General features: G+C 34.0%; 2 protein-coding genes across 8 annotated transcripts; one reads left to right on the top strand and one right to left on the bottom strand.

Moving 5' to 3' along the window:
- Positions 1-979: 979 nt before the first annotated feature.
- On the top strand, positions 980-7,122 carry LOC139769139 (cilia- and flagella-associated protein 300). Of its 2 annotated transcripts, XM_071699932.1 has the most exons (8): positions 980-1,144; positions 4,015-4,194; positions 4,922-5,132; positions 5,232-5,313; positions 5,608-5,677; positions 5,757-5,929; positions 6,110-6,282; positions 6,368-7,122. In XM_071699932.1, exons 3-8 carry the CDS (start codon positions 5,005-5,007, stop codon positions 6,567-6,569), a joined length of 828 nt encoding a protein of 275 aa, XP_071556033.1. In that variant the 5' UTR covers positions 980-1,144; positions 4,015-4,194; positions 4,922-5,004; the 3' UTR covers positions 6,570-7,122. The 2 variants fall into 2 exon arrangements, with proteins under 2 accessions (XP_071556033.1, XP_071556034.1); XM_071699933.1 differs by lacking the exons at positions 980-1,144; positions 4,015-4,194 and having other exon boundaries at positions 4,211-5,132.
- Positions 6,868-17,631, bottom strand: LOC139769137 (uncharacterized). Of its 6 annotated transcripts, none has more exons than XM_071699927.1 (12): positions 17,614-17,630; positions 12,993-13,235; positions 12,504-12,654; positions 12,373-12,420; positions 12,013-12,197; positions 11,753-11,873; positions 11,160-11,682; positions 10,722-10,927; positions 10,393-10,630; positions 8,621-8,837; positions 8,376-8,548; positions 6,868-8,306 (listed from the first exon to the last, which is right to left on the bottom strand). In XM_071699927.1, the coding sequence occupies exons 3-12, from the start codon at positions 12,635-12,637 to the stop codon at positions 8,208-8,210; spliced, it is 1,944 nt and encodes a 647-aa protein (XP_071556028.1). In that variant the 5' UTR covers positions 12,638-12,654; positions 12,993-13,235; positions 17,614-17,630; the 3' UTR covers positions 6,868-8,207. The 6 variants fall into 6 exon arrangements, with proteins under 6 accessions (XP_071556028.1, XP_071556027.1, XP_071556026.1 ...); XM_071699926.1 differs by lacking the exon at positions 17,614-17,630 and adding an exon at positions 16,575-16,591; XM_071699925.1 differs by lacking the exon at positions 17,614-17,630 and adding an exon at positions 15,179-15,584.
- Between the last annotated feature and the right edge of the window lie 1,281 nt (positions 17,632-18,912).

Genomic DNA, 18,912 nt, shown 5'->3' with positions numbered 1-18,912 from the left:
TGGAGTATGGATATGGAGTGCAGATAGCCAGTTATCTTTGTAATTAGAGAATCGATCGTCGAAAAGACCGCGTGCCGGAGAATCAGTGACTCGACATCATACGGAGAATAATTCTGAAGACGTGAGCGCGAAACGTTCCGAAACAACGTATTCAAGCGGCTCCAAAAGTTTCTATACGAAAATCATGACTTTCATTTTATTGTGCATGAGATCAATAATGAAACGAAAAGTAAGATACGAAAGTTAAATTGAACGGAGAATTGAAATATAAAATTGAAAGAGGAAAAAGGAGAATGGTATAGGACTGACCTTATTCTCCTCCGTGTCACCGCTTGGCGAATAATAGAAAGGTATAACTTTGCTTGTGTCCGTCATGTTGCGTTGAACAGTGATGTCTCTTCTCTGATGGACAGGAACAGAATAACTACATTTATGCAAGTCTACGGGCTTATATTGTCCCTGCGTTCGTTTTCTCCCAATTTCTCCCACTGGGAGCATGTACTATACTAAAAATATATAAGGTATGTTACGTATATTATAGATTTTTAATATAGTATATGTTCCCAGTGGAAGAAAACGAACGCAGGCTGTATCTCAATGTTGCAAGAGCAACGGTTCTGGGAAAAATAAACACGGAAAAAACCCACTTTACGCGTGGGCTATTAACTAAGAACCAGGCGCTGTAAATAATGCGTGAAAGTTTTATTTTTATTTGCATTTTACAACCTTATCTTCCAACCTTGACTACGCGCCACTAAATTTGTCACACTTGAAACACAGTTCCGGTTGGAGTAGTAAAATCTCCCGAAAGTTTTATTTTTATTTCTATTTTACATATCTTCCAACCAGTATCTTACATATCTTCTTACATATATCTTCCACCGATTGAATTAAGTCGGCGCGAAGTCAAGGTTGGAATATATATTATTATACTTTCGAGGAGACCGATATAGCTTTCGTGGTCTCTGCGCTACTTACTGCTCGTCGCCGGGCGAGCGCTCCCCACTCTCTCGCTCGCGCCTATTTTTTGTTTACAAGCGATGCCCCAGGCGCATTCTTTCTACTTTTCCAGGACAAATTTGGGCTGGGTTCGCGGAGCGCGCTTTTAGCGCTATGAGCGTGCTCTGTCCTTGTTCAACTTTCAGTAAGTCTTCTTCTTCTTCTTTTAATTATGGCCGGAAAGCAATACTGCTCAAATAATGGCCAGGGCGAACCACTCGTCGTATAAGCCGCTAGCGGCGTCGTAAAAAAAAGTTGTAGGCCTCGAAAGGCGCCGATACACGGTACTGATAATGATAACACAATGCAGACAGTAACAGTCGCAATACTTAAAAAAAATGTTCCTTTCGGACAAAACACGTCCGAACTAGTCCGTGCCCGTTGCGGCTACTTTCAGTAAGTAACAGAGATAGAATGACGTTGTCAGCGCTAATAGCGTCTCCCCGAACGCACCTCTAGGGCGTTGTTTTTTGTTCTCTGTCGTCCAAGATAAAAATTGACGAATTTCAGAAGAGACTAGAAAGAGGTTAAAAGAGCAAAAAACAGGAAACAAAGAACACATTGTAGATCAGGCTTACATTATGCATACGTTCCCATTTTAAATAAATTTAAATAAATTGTCACCTTGCGCTTCCTTGATCTGATCAGACCATGCAAATAATTAATATTTATTTGAAAAACACAAAAAAAATTAAATATAATGCCATGAAAAAGAAGTAAAATAATAGTATTATTTCAAGTATATTTATTAGAATGAGTAATATCACATAAAATATATATATTTTGTACACAAAATTTAATTTAAAGGAATACGTAGGGGAGACCGGGGCTAAAAGGTCAGTTTTTTTTCGGTGCCGATTTTTAACAACAAAATAAATAATTGTAGTTAAATGTGGTATACCACTGTAAAGAGTGAACCTTTAGCTACAAAATTTATATAGGAAATTTTTGTCTACGTCGCTTTGTTTAATCGGTATAGAGCAAAAACGACAACGGTGGAAAAATTGAAATCTCAAAAATGCCGGGGTTTAAACGTCACACTGCATTTTCAATACATATACGTACATCTAATCCTGAAAAATGATAGGATACATTTTAATAATTGTTTTTTAAGAGAAAAATTTAAAAATTTATTTAAAATTTTTATGCGAAACATTATTAAAAAATAGTTACGAGGGTTCCTCTTTCCGCAGAAGTCACTCGCCCGACTTGTTTCACTCCTCGACGTCCGATGACTCTATTCGGTGTCTGAACGGTTGTAATTCCCGTCTCATCCATATTCCATATGCAATGAGCCTGGAAATGCCTTGGAAATGCATCTGGACTGTTTACTGACCGATTAGCCCCAAACACAAGTTTCAGGTTTGATCGCCCACGAAATATTAGACATCAACGATAATGAAAAAACTACACTGGATTCGTGTTCAGCATGCATTACTCTTTATAATCATGTACCTCGAGATTTGGAGAGCAAATATTATTGCAGATATTACAAAATTTCCACGCGCAGAAAATGTAACTTTCACCTTCCGAAAACACGTTTGCCCTCGTAAAAATCATAATACGGCAGGTAACCTGCCGAAACTCCGTTGGTCACATGGGTACCATAAGCAGCGTTTACAATGTTAATAGCGAGTTCACACAATATACAGGTTCCGAGATATTTGATTTGACGCTTCAACCCCGTTGACCTTTTAGCCCCGGTCTCCCCTACAATATTTTAGAAATTTAGAACTCTAGTCGACACGCAGTCAAAGGTTAATAAATATGTAAAATAAAAATCCAATAAAATAGTATAAGGACCCTCGAAATTGAAATAAGAGAAGTAAAGGCTATAAAGGTCAGACGCAGATCTCCGTGCGTAACATCAGAATTACTGATTTATTGGTCGTTGTGATTTACATCAATCCGTACGTTTCGACTCAACTTTGAGCCATCTTCAGCGGTATAAATTAAAATAAATTAAACGTTCTTCATACCACATTGAGCTTACTGATTCGAAGTTTCAGAAACTATGTTGGAAAAAAGACTATTCTTTTGCAACTTGATATGGGTCATCTCAGAAACTAGTCTCCTAGATAAATATTTTTCTTTATCCAAAATTTCGACATTTCGACAATCAAATTCGTGATCGAAATTTATTCTGTGTTCAGTGATGACAGACTGAGTAGTTGTATTTCTGTGGATATATTTGCGATGTTCTGAAGTTCTAGTCTTTAATTGTCTCATCGTCTGACCAACATATGAAGCGTCGCAATTTTTACAAGATATTTTATATACAACATTTTTATTAAGATTGAATTGGAAGAATATCCTTCTGTACTTTAATAAATTTCTTAAGTTTGTTCAAACTGTAAAAAGACAAGTTAACATTTTGATCTTTAACAACTCTTTTAAATTTCTCAGAAATATTCGAGACATATGGAACCGTAAACCAAGTTCGTCGTTCCTCTTCAATCGGAGGTGAAAGTTCGTTCTGTTTGCAAGTACATTTGTTAAGCAGAGATTTAATTCTGATATTAATTGTGTTGAAGTTAAATGCTAACGGGTAGTCATTTTGCAAAAGACTGTGATATGTAGTTTACTGGATCTATGGCCTTATTCCGGGCCTATTCTATAACTCCCTTCCGATAGTTTCGTTATCGTTATTGTCGTTGCGCAGCTTTTTTACTTTATACATATAATATTTATGCAAAGCAAATATAACGACAATGAAACTATTAAGAATTAAGGCCAAAGCACAGCTTGTGTTGTGCAAAAGTCTGTGCTTTGGTCCTTATATACAGAATAGGCCCACTAATCTGTGTTTTGTATAAGAGCTGATGGAGATTGGAGAACATCAGGAGAACACGATAATAATTAAATAATGTCCGTAAAATGAGGTAATCCTTGCAGAGGACGTTAATTAAAAAAAAAACTTGTTTCAGTATAAATTAAAACAGTTTTATATAATAATTCTGTATAATTTGTGATGGGTACATACATTTGGCACCTTAAAAAATTTTTTTTTTTAAGATATACTATACTGGAATATAAACTCTACTCTAGAAGAAAACGGAACTGATGAAATGAAGAATTAAGAAGCCAATCCGTCCTTTTCTACTTTTCGAGAACAATAAAAAACATTGACCAATTAAAATTCGCTAAACAGAGACAGAAATGATTCCTAATGAACTCATTTTTTCACTCATAGAGGTAATCACCATAGCAATTAACGTGCTAAAGTATAAATTTTGTAATTTTTTAGAAAATATTGTGTCCTATTTCTTGCCCCCCGCGCGCACTTTAGTTTTATCAAAAATAAACGTAATATGCATCGAAAGCAAATCAAGAGACACGGTAGTGTCTGAACTGAAAAAAAACCGTGACCCGAAAATAATTTAAGGGGTTAGTCTACCCTGGAGAGCAAAAAAACAAGCGAATTTTCAGGAATTAATTTCAGACAAAATATCGGTGATACATGAATGATTTTTTTTGCATTATCTTTATTAGGGTTTCAAGAACGTGTACAAATTTTTTGGGGTAAAAAAATTTTAATATGGCGATGAGGCACACCTTCGCGCGCAACCATGTTTTTTAGAGGTGGTCAGACGGTGTACATGGTTTCTGACATGTGGGTGGTCTGAAACAAAAAAAAAAATATGGTCATTAACTATATTGTATTGTCTTCGGAATGACGGAGCTTTTTTTCTCTCCTCGTTTTTGGCGTCAAGAAAAAAATTCCTGAATTTTTCAAAAAATTGCTCAATTTTTGCTCTCCAGGGTAGACTAACCCCTTAACGGTACCGATTTCGTTTCCAGTCCTATAGGCTTTATAAAATTTCCGTACGGTTTACGGTTCCGGTCCGACAAAAATATCATGTCAAATATTATTTCTTTTTCTTTTACTTATCTTTAGCAAATTATTTTCGCATTTTTTAAGATTTCCTTACAAATAAAGTATATCACGCAGGTACGTGAACACCGGTATGCGAGCATTGCGAGCCATGTACACGTGTTGTCTCCATGGTAATCGCAGGTGCGTTGAGGTGTGTAAAAATGGAGATTGATCCGAAATTCACGTTCGTGCCGCTGAATGAGAAAATCTACGTCGGGATTAACGATAAAAATACGCAGGAGTTTCTGTGTAAATGGTGACATTGATATTTTAGTTAACACCATTTTTACAATGCGCACAGTTATTTCTCTAATTAACTCAATAGGTGATACATTAAAAATCGTCATGTTTTTAGGGGCTTAAAAGGGAACTTTATCATCCAGAATTTTTCGTTCAACGAGCCGTTTCAGCAGTATCATAAATATCAGCTAGCTGATGTAAGTTCGCTCTCATATCAATAACGAGAACGATAGTTCTTCGGAATTATGCAAGATGTTACAGATGATCTTGAATATTTTAATAAATTTGCATGAATCTTTCTTTAATCACATAGAATCTCATCGTGGCGAGGAACAAAAGAATATAAAAATTATAGTAATCTTTTTGCCTTGGAAGAGATTTACATTTATTGATTTTTTTTATTAAAGAAAGAAAAATGTAAAGAAACGCTATAACCGTTCAATAAATTTTTATATAATTCATATTCTTCACTGAGAGTCATAAATTTGTAGGCGTTTTTTAAAGATGACACCGTCGCAAAAGCACTGCTGTCCAAACAAGGCTGTGCCTGGGTAAAACAAGGTATTGTAACATCTGTAATTTTTAGGAAATTTATTATGCGAATAAACTGGTTTGAATTAAAAATATATATATTTGTTAGGTATACGAGCGTCAAATGTGCAAGTAAAACAAGTACCGTGTTCAGTCTTAAGTATGTCATTCTTTAACAAACTGAAGGATCCAGATAATGGGATTGTGCATAATTCCGGAATGATATGTAAAAGATTTGACTTACAAGTAGAAGATTTCTTAGTGTCTGATAATCTGCGTGGTGTAAGATATTTGTGAGATAAACTGTGATTTCTTTTTTTCTTGCAATATTGAATTGTTTAATAATTCACGATGCCAAAATCCGTTTTTGAATTATCTTAAGCAGTAGCAAATTGTGAAAAGTGTTTGTTGCGTGTGTTGGATGTTTCTCATATGTTATTCCTAACTTTTCACAATTTTTAGATGCTTTTGGATGAGGAGTCAGAAGAATACAGTCTGTATTCGGAAGATGAAAGACTTGAATTTGCGTTCCGAATCTTTCAAATGCTCGTTCTCGGTGGAACATTATGTCAATTTGAGGATGTATTACAGCCGTACCTGGATGTTACTAAAAGTATCTATAAGGATCTCATAAGGTTACTAATATTTGTCAAAATTAAGTTATTCTAACAGAAGTTAAAAATATGGAAATGCTGAAGTTTTATACTGTATTCTGTCTAGAGTGCAGAAACAGAATACTTCGAATGATTTGTTCGTGAGCACGTTGGTGTTAGAAATAGTTGCTAAGGATGGCAAAGGCCAAGATTACTTCCCATCTGATTCCAGCAACAGGCAAAATATTGCATTCCTATTGATAGATGCTAATTCTCGCGAAATTACGACTTTCATACATCAATATGGTGGGTACTATCCTGCAGATTGAATCTGATTTCACTACAATACGTACTTGTTCTCTTATAGATATCATCCTAATTAATAATCGCTCTTCTCATATATATTTTCTTAGGTATAGTCAGAAATCTTAATATATCCTAGTTTAAATCTTATGTACGTAAAAAGATTCGTGATAATGTCAATAATATAGTCTTTGCATTTCATACAAGATAATTTTTTATTTGATTGCAAAACGAGCTTAATTATATTTATCTCTGCATATCATTTTTATAATTTAATTAAATACAATTTCCTTATTATATAGAAAGAATTATTCAATTAGAATATTATTGTTTTACGTATGTATATAATTTTTACACACATATGAAATACACAAGTCATTTCATTCATCACATAAAAGTTATAAAGACTGTCATTATATAGGATTCAATTTCATTTTTAATATTAAACCAAGTTAGTGTTCCATCAAAATTAAAGCACTTACATGCAAGTCTTTCTTCGCGCATATAATATTATCGCATACTCATTAATTGTTATTTACTCTTCAGTCCTTTTAAATAGATAATTTCTAGCAAAATATATCGACATTCACATAAATTATACATACGTATGATCGTATTACAGTCCAGAAATATATAAATATATAAGTGTGTAACACTTGTGAGATTCATACAGAAAGATTACGGCAATCTTTTATTTAGAGATAATCTTAAATGTAGGTATACAGTAAGTCACGAAAGCATTCGCTCTATAAAATATCTATTTTTAAAGCTTCTTGCTCTCGTGAGAAAGGGTATTTTGTTTGAATGACGAGTTTTAGCCCGTTGTTCTTGTGACTTAGATATGACTAGCATATATTAGCTTGTGTTTTTTTATCATATAGATGCATTATAATTTTAAAAATTCTTAAACGCTAATCACCATATCTTGCTTGTATTACAAGCATTTTTCTTTACAATCCATACTATCGTTATTATCCGCACAATATTCATTGTCAAAAAATTGATAATTTAAAAATATAATTTCCCTAATAAAAACATATTCGAAAAATTTGAAATTATTACAATCGTAATTATTATTACACTATGTTGGCACACATATTATTTCTAAATAAAAAATTTAAAAATGCAAACGTTAATGCATTTTTCAGAAATTTTAAATAATTCGAAGATTATAATCTATATTATAACTAATCGCCGAAGATTATTATTTATACGCACTTTTATTCATAATCAATTATGTATATATTCTATACGTATACATTATTATTATGTATTATAATCTCGAGCGATATTATGCAAAAGCAAAAATTTATCGAAATCTTTCGAATATGCAAAACATGTAAAATAAAATATCTTGCATCATAGATTGGAACGTAGCTACCTGTATAATCGTTACTATGATAAATATGAGAAATCTTTTAGAAGTGATATGTACCATATGATATTTCTCTAAGCTGCATTTTTATCGGTAAATCACTCAAGACAAATATAACACTAGTCTAATGTGTGCTACTTCGTATAGCAAAAAACGAAAATGATATTAATCACAGCACTTTTGTTTAAAATTAAATGTCCCTACAATCAAGATTTATTTTGATTGATGGTTCGATCCACACACTGTTCTTGTATGAACAATGTTGAAAATTATGCTAGGTAAGCGTCACCTATTCCTTGCAATAACAATATTTGCGTAAATGAAACAGCGAGTTTTCCACGCATCTCGCCTGAGACCCATACATATTAATTCTGCTAACATCGGAGATCTGTAAAACGACATTGATTTTCATAAAATACTTGTATCTCCCTCAGTCAAATCGCTTCCCTGAACTTACCTTAGTATGAAAAGTATTCTTTAAAAGATCCTGAATAATGCTAACTTCGAACAACGCGTCACCTGGTACTGTTCTTACTTTCAATTGATAAATCTCAGTCATTACTTTAGTTTTGGCACTGAAATCACCTATAAAACCGTCTTGATCTCCGGATTTTCGGAAGTTAAGTAAACCTAAGATATCACAGATATTAGTTTTGTCTATAAATATAATATGATAAACGATACATTTTGCACACAGTGTACCTTTGGTGGGTATGAGCTTAGCAGCCCATAAGATTTCGTCCAAATGTAGTATCGCGCATATATCGTGATGATCCTCGGTGTAGCCATTAAGGAATTGAACAAAGTAGTTGGCAGCGGCCACAACGTTCGTGTCGTCAATTGAAACTTCTTTCCACCCGAGACAAGCACACCAATGAGGCTCTATGAAGGCATCTGCACATGTTCTATCTAGAGGCACCTAAAGTATCACATTAATTTTACTCTCGTTTTCTTTTCTCATACATTTAATCGTGAGAAAAGTTACAAATTTGTAAATTTTGTCGTTATAGTTATGCAGTAATTACAGTTGATTCAACAATTCGTTATGTAGTTTCTAAAAGTAGTTGAAGATCGCGCTGTGTGTGTTAATCATAAAGTAGGAACAGAATTATCTCTGTGAAAAAGAACCGATACGATCAGTAAATGAGTCGCAAGTCGCAATCTCGAAGTACGAAGTAGTGGGGATATTCTACAGACAGAGCGACATTTTATTCACCAGTGTTAGTCAGAGCTCGTGTTGTGCTACAAGTGATACATTTCGCGGCTAATCTGTTTCCCAAGATTTGCCCAAAGTTCTCGAAATTTTTTTTTTAAGATAAAAATTAAATCTGTACACGTGATGTGGATGACTTTGGACATGTGTTTATATATTCACTTATCGCTTTATTGTGTTTTTTATTAATACTTAATATCCGCTTTCGTATTTTCAAGAAAGATTAAGTGATTTACGGTAACTTATCTGTTTCTGAAACTCTTTAGAAGATTTATTAATCCATTATTTCATATCGCAGATAACTTTTTTAATTTTTAAGAAAACTCGACTACTCGATAAGGCGTTTGTTTCGATGAGTAATAGTCAAGATAAAGTGCCTTGTGCTTACGTCAGTTCTAAAACCGTATATCGAAAGATATTATCGTGTTTTTAACTACGTTTTCATAAAAGAATGTTTAATTACTACAGTATCGTAATGAGATGGAAATTGTGTATCTTCTCTTGTTGATAATCTCATTCAATAATCGTAATTTTCTCTTCGCGCAGATTTTTGGTCGTATAATTTTAGATTTATAATTAAAAAGACATTTAATTATGATCTTGATATTTACTCAAGTGTAACGTTTTATCTCGTACTTGTGAAGTATTCTTGGAATCGTATCGTCCCGAATTACTGCTATTAGATAGTATGCGTGCATGAGTCAACCAATGTTTCGCATAATTACTAAATTACTACATGAAATTACAGCTGCTACTACATAAAAGAGTGGCGTTTTTTTTGCATTAGTCCTTTGCATTATAAGAATTGTCAGTTATCAAAATATCAAATGGTAAAAAAACTTGGACCTGATTAGTTTTCCTTTTGTTTTAAGTATACGACATTATATTTTACATTTTTTTTTAAATGTAGATGTTAACATTTTATCTCAAATTGACAAAAGTTAAATACGTTGCTATGAATGATAACAAGATTCAATCTTAATTCTGATATTTATAAAAGACATTATAATGCATTAAAATTATATTTATAAAGTACACACAACTGTAATTAATATACATTATATGATTAACAAAGGATTAATACTGATATAATTTCGTTGAGTTTAATCAGATATAAAATACATATAATAATGATCTTTATTCTTATTGCAGATAAGGGTATAATTTTACATTTGACGAGTTCTTTTTCATGTTTGTACTCTATTAATAGAACAAAATTAAACTGGTGAATTAATTTTTGGCATTAACTTATCAGACTTACCTTATCAAACAAACTGATGGCTCTTTGACGACGATCCCCATCTTTTGGTGTATCAAAGTCAAGTATGTTCTCCAACGTCTTGTGTATGTCAAATGGTGATGTTAAGTATTGTGTGTTGTACACAAAGTTTGCGTATGCTTGTGGGTGGGCTTGCTTGAACCAAGGTGGAAAAATGAAGGAGAAAAACGGTAATCTTTCCTCTTGCTTGCCTTGCAAAGTGTTACGAATGTCTGCGAATCTATAAAACGGAAATAATGCTTGGTTGCGTATGTATGAAGTGTAAAAGATATAGAGCATTAACACTATTTATATATAAGAGGCATTCAAACCTGTGTCCATGATCGCTCATCAAAATTAAAATGGTATTGTTCAAATGTCCGAGATCATAAAGATCTTTCACCCAAGAATATAAATCATCGTCCACTGCCCCGATATCGTTGTAAGAGTCGTGAGAAAGTTCTCCATGAAATCCAAACGCGAATTTTGGCTGCTTTTTATACGTGTTGAATATCGTTTTTATGTAATTCATCATCACCTACATAAATACATATGCCTCAATAATTACAGAACCAAATAAAAGTTTAACAAGGATATCAATCAAAAAGAAATTTCGTTTGCTCTAATAATATATAGCTTTAACAAGTTTAAATTGTATTGCGATTTAACACAAATCAAAATTTTGAAGCATATTTTCAGCTTTTTTTTGACGTTGCTTTCTTTTTTTATCTTATCAGTAAATTCATATAAATTTATATTGCATTTAATACCATATGACGTGGAGTGCCAGCTATGCAGAATTTATTATATGTTTTAAAGTATGGAGAAGCGGCTAGATAATAGGTGCGCATATAGTGGTGAGTCGGTTGCTTATCAAATCCTTTCAGGCGATAAGTAAACGTTCCGATATGCGGTACATCTTCCATAAAACTTGTTATGTATCCGTGTTCTTCATATTTATTCCATATCATAGGATATACGTTAACGTAATTCGCATTGTGAATTCGTTTCCGCGTTTCCGGTAATTCAAGTTCGATCTTGCCGGTTAGGATCGGAATAAGTGCCTGCGGTGTGCCATCCCCTACAATGTTGTATCCCTCTAGCACCAGAGCATTCAGTTGTTTTATGAAACGATAAGTCCTGGGGAGTTTGCGAACAAACGTGTTTCGTGACAGCGAATCGAAGCCGAACATAAGCACGTTCAATTTTAGGCCCGTGTCCGGCACGTTCTCCCAATTGTGCTTCTGTTTGATATACGGATCATATTTCACGCCAGCGAGTATACTGTGCCACCTAAACATATTCACTATCAGTGGAATAATAGTGGGTACGTTTTTGAAAGTAAATAAGCAAATTAACTAACACATCTCCACTTTTCGACTTGCATCTGACGTCTGCAAAATCGCTCTCCCTCAAAATGTAAAAATCATCAGCCTCTATACCGTCCAACAATTTTGTATCGTAGTCATCTGTTCTAATAATTTCTGAAAAAAGATAACAGTATGGATTACTAAATAGAATAATGTTAAATGATTGTGCGATAATTTTGCGCTAATTATTGGAAATCATTACGATATTTTTATTCATATAACAAGTATATAGGGAATATTATTTTTAACTTACCACTGAAGATGCATCTTATTTGTCCGTGTTTCGTCTTCGCTTTGTTAGTAATAACAAGTCTTGAACCTTCCACTATGACCCAATCTCCTGGTCCACAAGATAAGGGTGGCACATCATGTATGAACTTCATTATTTCCGGACGAGAGATATTCAACTGAGGTAACTTGCACGCAACAATACCATCTCTGTACAATTAATAAAAAGTAATGAATAATAAATACATAATCAGAATTATAAATAACAAGTGTAAAGCTGACATGCATAATGTGCTTTGCTTTTTTCTTGCCAAATACAAAATATTAACTGGAATGTTATGTGCAATTCAGCTCACTTGTTAAAGGGAGAATATCATATACGTACCTCACATAAGACTGTTCTGATTCTTTGATCAATTGTGATATGTACATTCTGAAAGTATTTAAAAATCAGAGAATGTAAAAATGTACATCAACATTTGGCACTGAAGTAAAAATACTAAAAATATCACTCACAATTTGTTTAAATTTGACATATCAGATTCATTAAATCCTAACTCTATTCGTATTACTTGAATGACGCAAAATAAAAGTGCTGCGGACAGTCCTGCTATTACGCAGCGTCGAAAATGGCACGCTGTCACCCTCATGTTTGTTCAGTTTATTTCTGTCAAGTATAAAACATCATCAGCTTTAGATTAATTGAGACTAAATAAACATAATTTTGTGCAATGTAATTCTTTACCATAAATTTAATTTTTTCTCGTCTATTAAAAAACACGAGCACTGCTTTTATTGTTCTCGGAAATATCACAAAAGAATTAAAAAAATTAAAATAAAACGTTTATGATATGTCAGAATAAATTGATAATGCACAGTTCACTGTTTGATCATTTGCTCCAAAAGTAATATAACGAGTAATATAACGAGATTAAGGATTAATGTAATCTCAATCTAAACAAGTTAATGAAATTATTTAGGCATGCCAAAGACATATCTTCTTACATATTCAGGCATATGATTGTTAGTATAAGAATGACGTTGATCCCAACTCAAACTGATACGCGAGACTGACTGCATCAGAGAGCACTGTTGTGTTGTTGGCTGCTGTACGAGACAGACACGGGCTTTCACTTATCATAATATATGGTATGATAATGGTATGATGTATTGCCGAATATCACAGATGTGAATATTTTTCTTCTGTCACTACAATTTCAATACAATTGAAACTTATCCTGTTGAACCCTGAAATAGTCCGATAATATTATCCTGGATGTTGTTTTAAATTGCATCGATATTGCAGCTTGTAACATAACAATATATTTTTTAAATAAAATATAACATATATTTTATATATCAATGTTCACTATACTATTATTTTGCATCTAGGTATTTTAATGCAAAATGTTTTATCTATCCCAGCCTTAATTCAATTCCAACAAGAAGGAATTGAATTAATATATGTATATTGAATTAAATATATAATTGACATGTTTCTTTACAATGTAATGTCCAAGAGAAACTTAGTACTTGCATCAAATTTATACCAAATAATAAGGAAACTGGCAGTTCGTTTAGCATCACAAGTCACTTGCAAGAACTGCATGTGTACCGCATGAATATTTAAACAGCCAAACAATGACGTGTCAAGAAGATAATGACGAGACCTGGTCTCTCATGTCGAATGACGCAAATTACAATATGCAGATTAAACTTCAATATCGTATACGTTTGCCGTCTTATCAATCTTATCATTTAATTTCCGCACGTATGCACAGCAATTGTTTGCGGATGCATCTCGCACGTGTGTCGCAAGATAAGATAACCTTTAGCTCTACCTCCGCATAACTGACGGCCAGGTGTGATTCTGATGAATGCACTGACGAGGAATTCCGGCGTTAATTAGTAACGTTCAATTTACGACGGATGAGCGGCAGCTCGGCGGGTGAAAACGCATGGCACGGTAAATGGCTGAATGGCAACGAGAGACAGAGTACGACGGAGTTCCCATCGATGCAACGACCTCACGCACGCAGTGCAAAGTGCACGCACACGCGTCGCCTCTCTTTCTCTCTCTCTCTCTCTCTTCTCTCTCTCTCTCTCTCTCTCTCTCTCTCTCTCTCTGTCGTTTGCACAATTGCGAGAATCTCTAGAGGGTCCAGCGGAGCGCGTCGCGACGCATCGGCATTCCGAACAGACGCGGACGTCTCACCATTCTCGCTCTACTCCGGCGAAAATCGGAGCTCCGTTGCGCCTCCGTTCCGTTTGCGAGATGAGCCACCGTGAGAGAGACGCCCGTTGGCCCGCTCGGCTCTCCACTGACTCCACTGTCCACAAATTCCGCAATCTCCGCATGCATACATGTATACACGGCGCGCGCACGTGCCTATGCGTGCGTGTGTGCAGGTGTGAGGGTACAGCGGAATGCATTAATGCTGTTCGGGACGGTCGTGTCCTGCAGGGATACTTGGTGATCTTTCTCGGGGAAAAGGAAATTTTCAATCCTTTTTTTCAATTTATCAAATTTTTATCCCACACGATTTCTATTTTCTAAATAATTTTATTTAATATTATTATTTCTATTAAATAAATAAAGATAATCTTTTATTGGCAGATTATTAATCTTATATTTTAAGATAGATATTACAGATATTAAGATATTAATTTCTTATTTAATACACTGAGAAAAAAATACTGTTACTTCAATTAAATGTGGAATCCCGGGGTGCCAGAAACATAAATAGTTGATTCAATTGTATAAATAGTTGATTCAATATTTAAATAGTTGATTCAATATTTGAATTATTAAAACGACTACACTATAGTTGAATCAACTATTTATACAATTGAATCAACTATTTATGTTTCTGGCACCCCGGGATTCCACATTTAATTGAAGCAACAGTATTTTTTTCTCAGTGTAGAAAGTTTAATGAGATGTATTAAATAAAGTTAGAAAATCGAAGTTGTTTGATATTATATATTTGCATTTAATATATATATATGCAAAAAGTTTTCTATCAAACTTTGTGTGTATTAAATAAGGTTCGAAAATCTTTGGGGAAGGGTTTGGAAAATTTCTCTGCTAGTAAAATTATTTTTCAATATATCAAAAAATAACTTGACTGACAAAGAAAGGAATTGTGAAACTAGAAATAAGAACTGCAGTGTTTGTTCAATTAACGTACGTTCTTTGCACGCGATGGTTGAGCCGACGTACGATTGATGATTTAACGCGAACGGGAAGTTAAGACGTATGTTTCTCCTTCTCACGAGCGTTACGGGCGTTATCAAATTTGACCATTTGACCGTCGAACGTAAACCGGATGCTGGACACCACTAACTCGTCCGATTGTACGAGAGATCCTCTCACGTTTCGACAGATGCACAGCCGCGTACCGCGAGGTCCGCGAGCGACAAACACGTCGAAAGTCCGGGCACGATCGATGGATGACCGCGACGTCATACGACTGAAGTTCAATCTTACATCTATAAAGAGTACAAGGGCATACATATTTCCTCCGTCGAGTTGCGTATATAGAAATTTTTCGCGTTCGCCCCCCGCTTCACGAGACGGTCCCGTTGATTGACCACTAAAATTCACGTTCCGAAGAGTTTCGCGAATAAGGTATTCGTGTCTTCCAGATTTCACATGAATTTTGATATAACTATAACGCAATTACAATTGCGATATTTTGTTATGAGGAAACTTGTACTGTTACTTGAAGAGGTCTGCTGTGATTCACTTGTCAATTCACTTATGACAATTTAAACGAGTAACGACACTTCTGCCCCGTGCAGCGGATTTCGCATAAAGGGCGCATTATCCCATAGATGTATATAAGTAGACTGACAAACATTGCCATTGTAGAGCTTCCGGCAAGATCTGTGGGCCTATAACTCTTAACGACAGTTTCGTTATCGTTATATTTGCGTTGCGCAGATATTTATGGTAAAAAAGCTACGCAACGACAATACAGGTAACGATAACGAAACTGTCGTTAAGAGTTATTACAGAATAGGCTCACTGAAGAACAAAAGATATGCTTGCGGAAATTGTGTCGATTAGAAAAAGAAAGCGTCTCCGCAAGCATATCTGCTGGCCTCTTACCGGAAGCTCTCCAAAATGGGAATGCTCAGTCTATTATATACGTCTACGTGCATCCCATTTCACGCATGATGCGCATAATGCATCATTTATCCTTGTTGTTTACCGAATGTTAAATAAGGATAAACGATATCATGCGTGAAACGGAATAATGCACCCATAGACTTGTGAGACTATTATAGCACGTATAGGTAACATTTTAGGCAGATTTTTTATTGGTTTAACTCAAAATCGAAATTTTTTGAGTTGTGATATATACATTATATATATGTATAGTGATATATATATTATATGTGATATATGTATATATTATATGTATAAATAGATAATAAAATATAGATATATACGTATATACGTGTTTATCTATAATAAAAATCTGGAAAAAAAACGACTTTTTTAAAGCTTAATTTAAACCTTTCGGCGAATGACTTGTTCGCAATCACGGATTTTGGAAGGTGTCTGATCTAATGATCTACCGTTTAATATTTCAAGCCCGAGATGGTCTCCCATATATGCGACGGACGATCGAAGCAAATCGGACAATCGTTTTATACGCACTCGCGATCACATCCACGTGTTACGTGTCGGCACGCTGATGTAGCACTGTCAGCACCAGTTCCGTATGCATTATTTCTAATATTGCTCGATCGATTGAACGTAAAAAGCAAGTGCTACGCTCGTGCCGTTAAAATATTTATTATACCCGTAGAAAGTAGGGAGAGGAAATGTTCGTAGATATGATCAAATTTGTGAGAGAAATTAGATTAAAACATATCTACATATTCAGGAAGGGATAGCACATGGAGACATAGCAGATTTGAGCAATGTTTAAGCTTTTAACATGTCTGATGCATAAGAATGGATATTTATTAAGTGAGTCATAAATATCTATGTGAAGTGAGAATAAATATCTGTATGAAGTCTTTATCGTAGATATCTGTCGGTCTCTTAATACGTAATAATAATAAATGTTGTATACATATGGAGGGGCAAAAGCCATAATGGTGTAAGTCAAATTTTTTAAAATATTGACTCGTGTGCATAAATGCAATTTATATCAGAAAAATTTTCGTTAGAAATATAGCTTTCACTATCATTTATTTCGTCAAAGCTATTATGTTCGCTACTAGAATTGATTCTGTAAATTTCTGTCAAATTAGCAACAGCATCTGCACATGTATTAATATTTTCATTCATAAGTTTATAACAAGTATCTGTGTTTTTTTAACTTTTCTAAAAAAAAGTACGTTTTTTTTTGCATTTAGGCATTCTTATTTACACTACTATTTATAATTTATATACAAAATACTATTATAATGCAATAATATAAGGCTAGTACCATATAATCTGAAATTGAAAAAAGAAATTCAAGTAAGTTAAATTTAAAGTAAAACAGAAAGATTTTTTCAAACTGCAGAAGAATAATTATAGGATTTTCCCTGGCAATTACATGTGTACATAACAATGAAAGAATAAGAAATGAAACTAGTAAGACAGTTTTTGATTTGTACTTACTCCGCGCGATCACATCCACGTGTTACGTGTCGGCACGCTGATGTAGCACTGTCAGCACCAGTTCCGTATGCATTATTTCTAATATTGCTCGATTGATTGAACGTAAAAAGCAAGTGCCACGCCCGTGCCGGTAAAATATTTATTTTATGAAGTTATCAAGACCACTTGGACTGATATTTTCCGCGTAACGCGTATCGCGTAACCAATCAGAGACGTTTCGCATTTTTTGTTACGCATATTCACGCTTGTGATTGGTTACGCGATATGCGTTACGCGGAAAATATCAGTCCATGATACACTATACACTATACACTTGACGTATAAATTTTTCTCGTATTATTATCAAATCGATTACGCAATATTTCGAGTACACACGTATTTTCGTACGATGATATAGTTTGTGACTCGCTAAGCTTTACCACGTACACGTCCTTTTTTCCGTTCTACCCTTTTAAAAGCATCACAGTATCGAGTACACACGTTTGCACGCTTCGCGCTTTTTAGCGAAAGAGGAGGCACTGCATTATACGCGTAGAAAGTAGGAAGAGGAAATGTTCGTAAATATGATAAAATTTGTGAGAGAAATTAGATTAAAACATATCTACATATTGAGGAAGGGATAGCACATGGAGACATAGCAGATTTGAGCAATGTTTAAGCTTTTAACATGTCTGATGCATAAGAATGGATATCTATTAAGTGAGTCATGGATATCTATGTGAAGTGAGAATAAATATCTGTATGAAGTCTTTATCGTAGATATCTGTCGGTCTTTTAATACGTAATAATAATAAATGTTATATACATATGGAGGGGCAAAAGCCATAGTGGTGTAAGTCAAATTTTTTAAAATATTGACTCGTGTGCATAAATGCAATTTATATATACACGAGTCAATATTTAAAAAATTTGACTTACGTCACTATGCCTTTTACCCTTTCATATATTATAGGCTATGTGTACTTGGTAAATACGCGAAACAAAATTTCAGCAGAAACGAAGCAAAATTGCCTACGGGAAGCTCCAATATATCTTTTTTTTTTCATTTAGTAAGAAGTTATTTAATATAAAGATTGATGGAGAAATCTTTTACACTAATCTAATATGTATAATTTAACTACATGTAAAAAGAAATGATAGCATTAGTTAACAGCAGCCTAATTGAAAATAATCTTGTTAATTCAATAGTTATTAGTATTAATGAAATAAATATGTCATGCTTTTGTTTTAATAAAATGTTATTTGTTTCATTAATGATGTTATTGAATTAATAAGATTATTTTTAATTATGCTGCTGTT

This window comes from Temnothorax nylanderi, unplaced genomic scaffold (assembly GCF_030848795.1).
Source record: "Temnothorax nylanderi isolate EJ_2023f unplaced genomic scaffold, tnyl_v1.0 TNYL_tig0020_pilon, whole genome shotgun sequence".
Taxonomy (NCBI): domain Eukaryota; kingdom Metazoa; phylum Arthropoda; class Insecta; order Hymenoptera; family Formicidae; genus Temnothorax; species Temnothorax nylanderi.
Note: the sequence above shows the minus strand (reverse complement) of the source record. Positions and strands in the feature narration are given on the sequence as shown.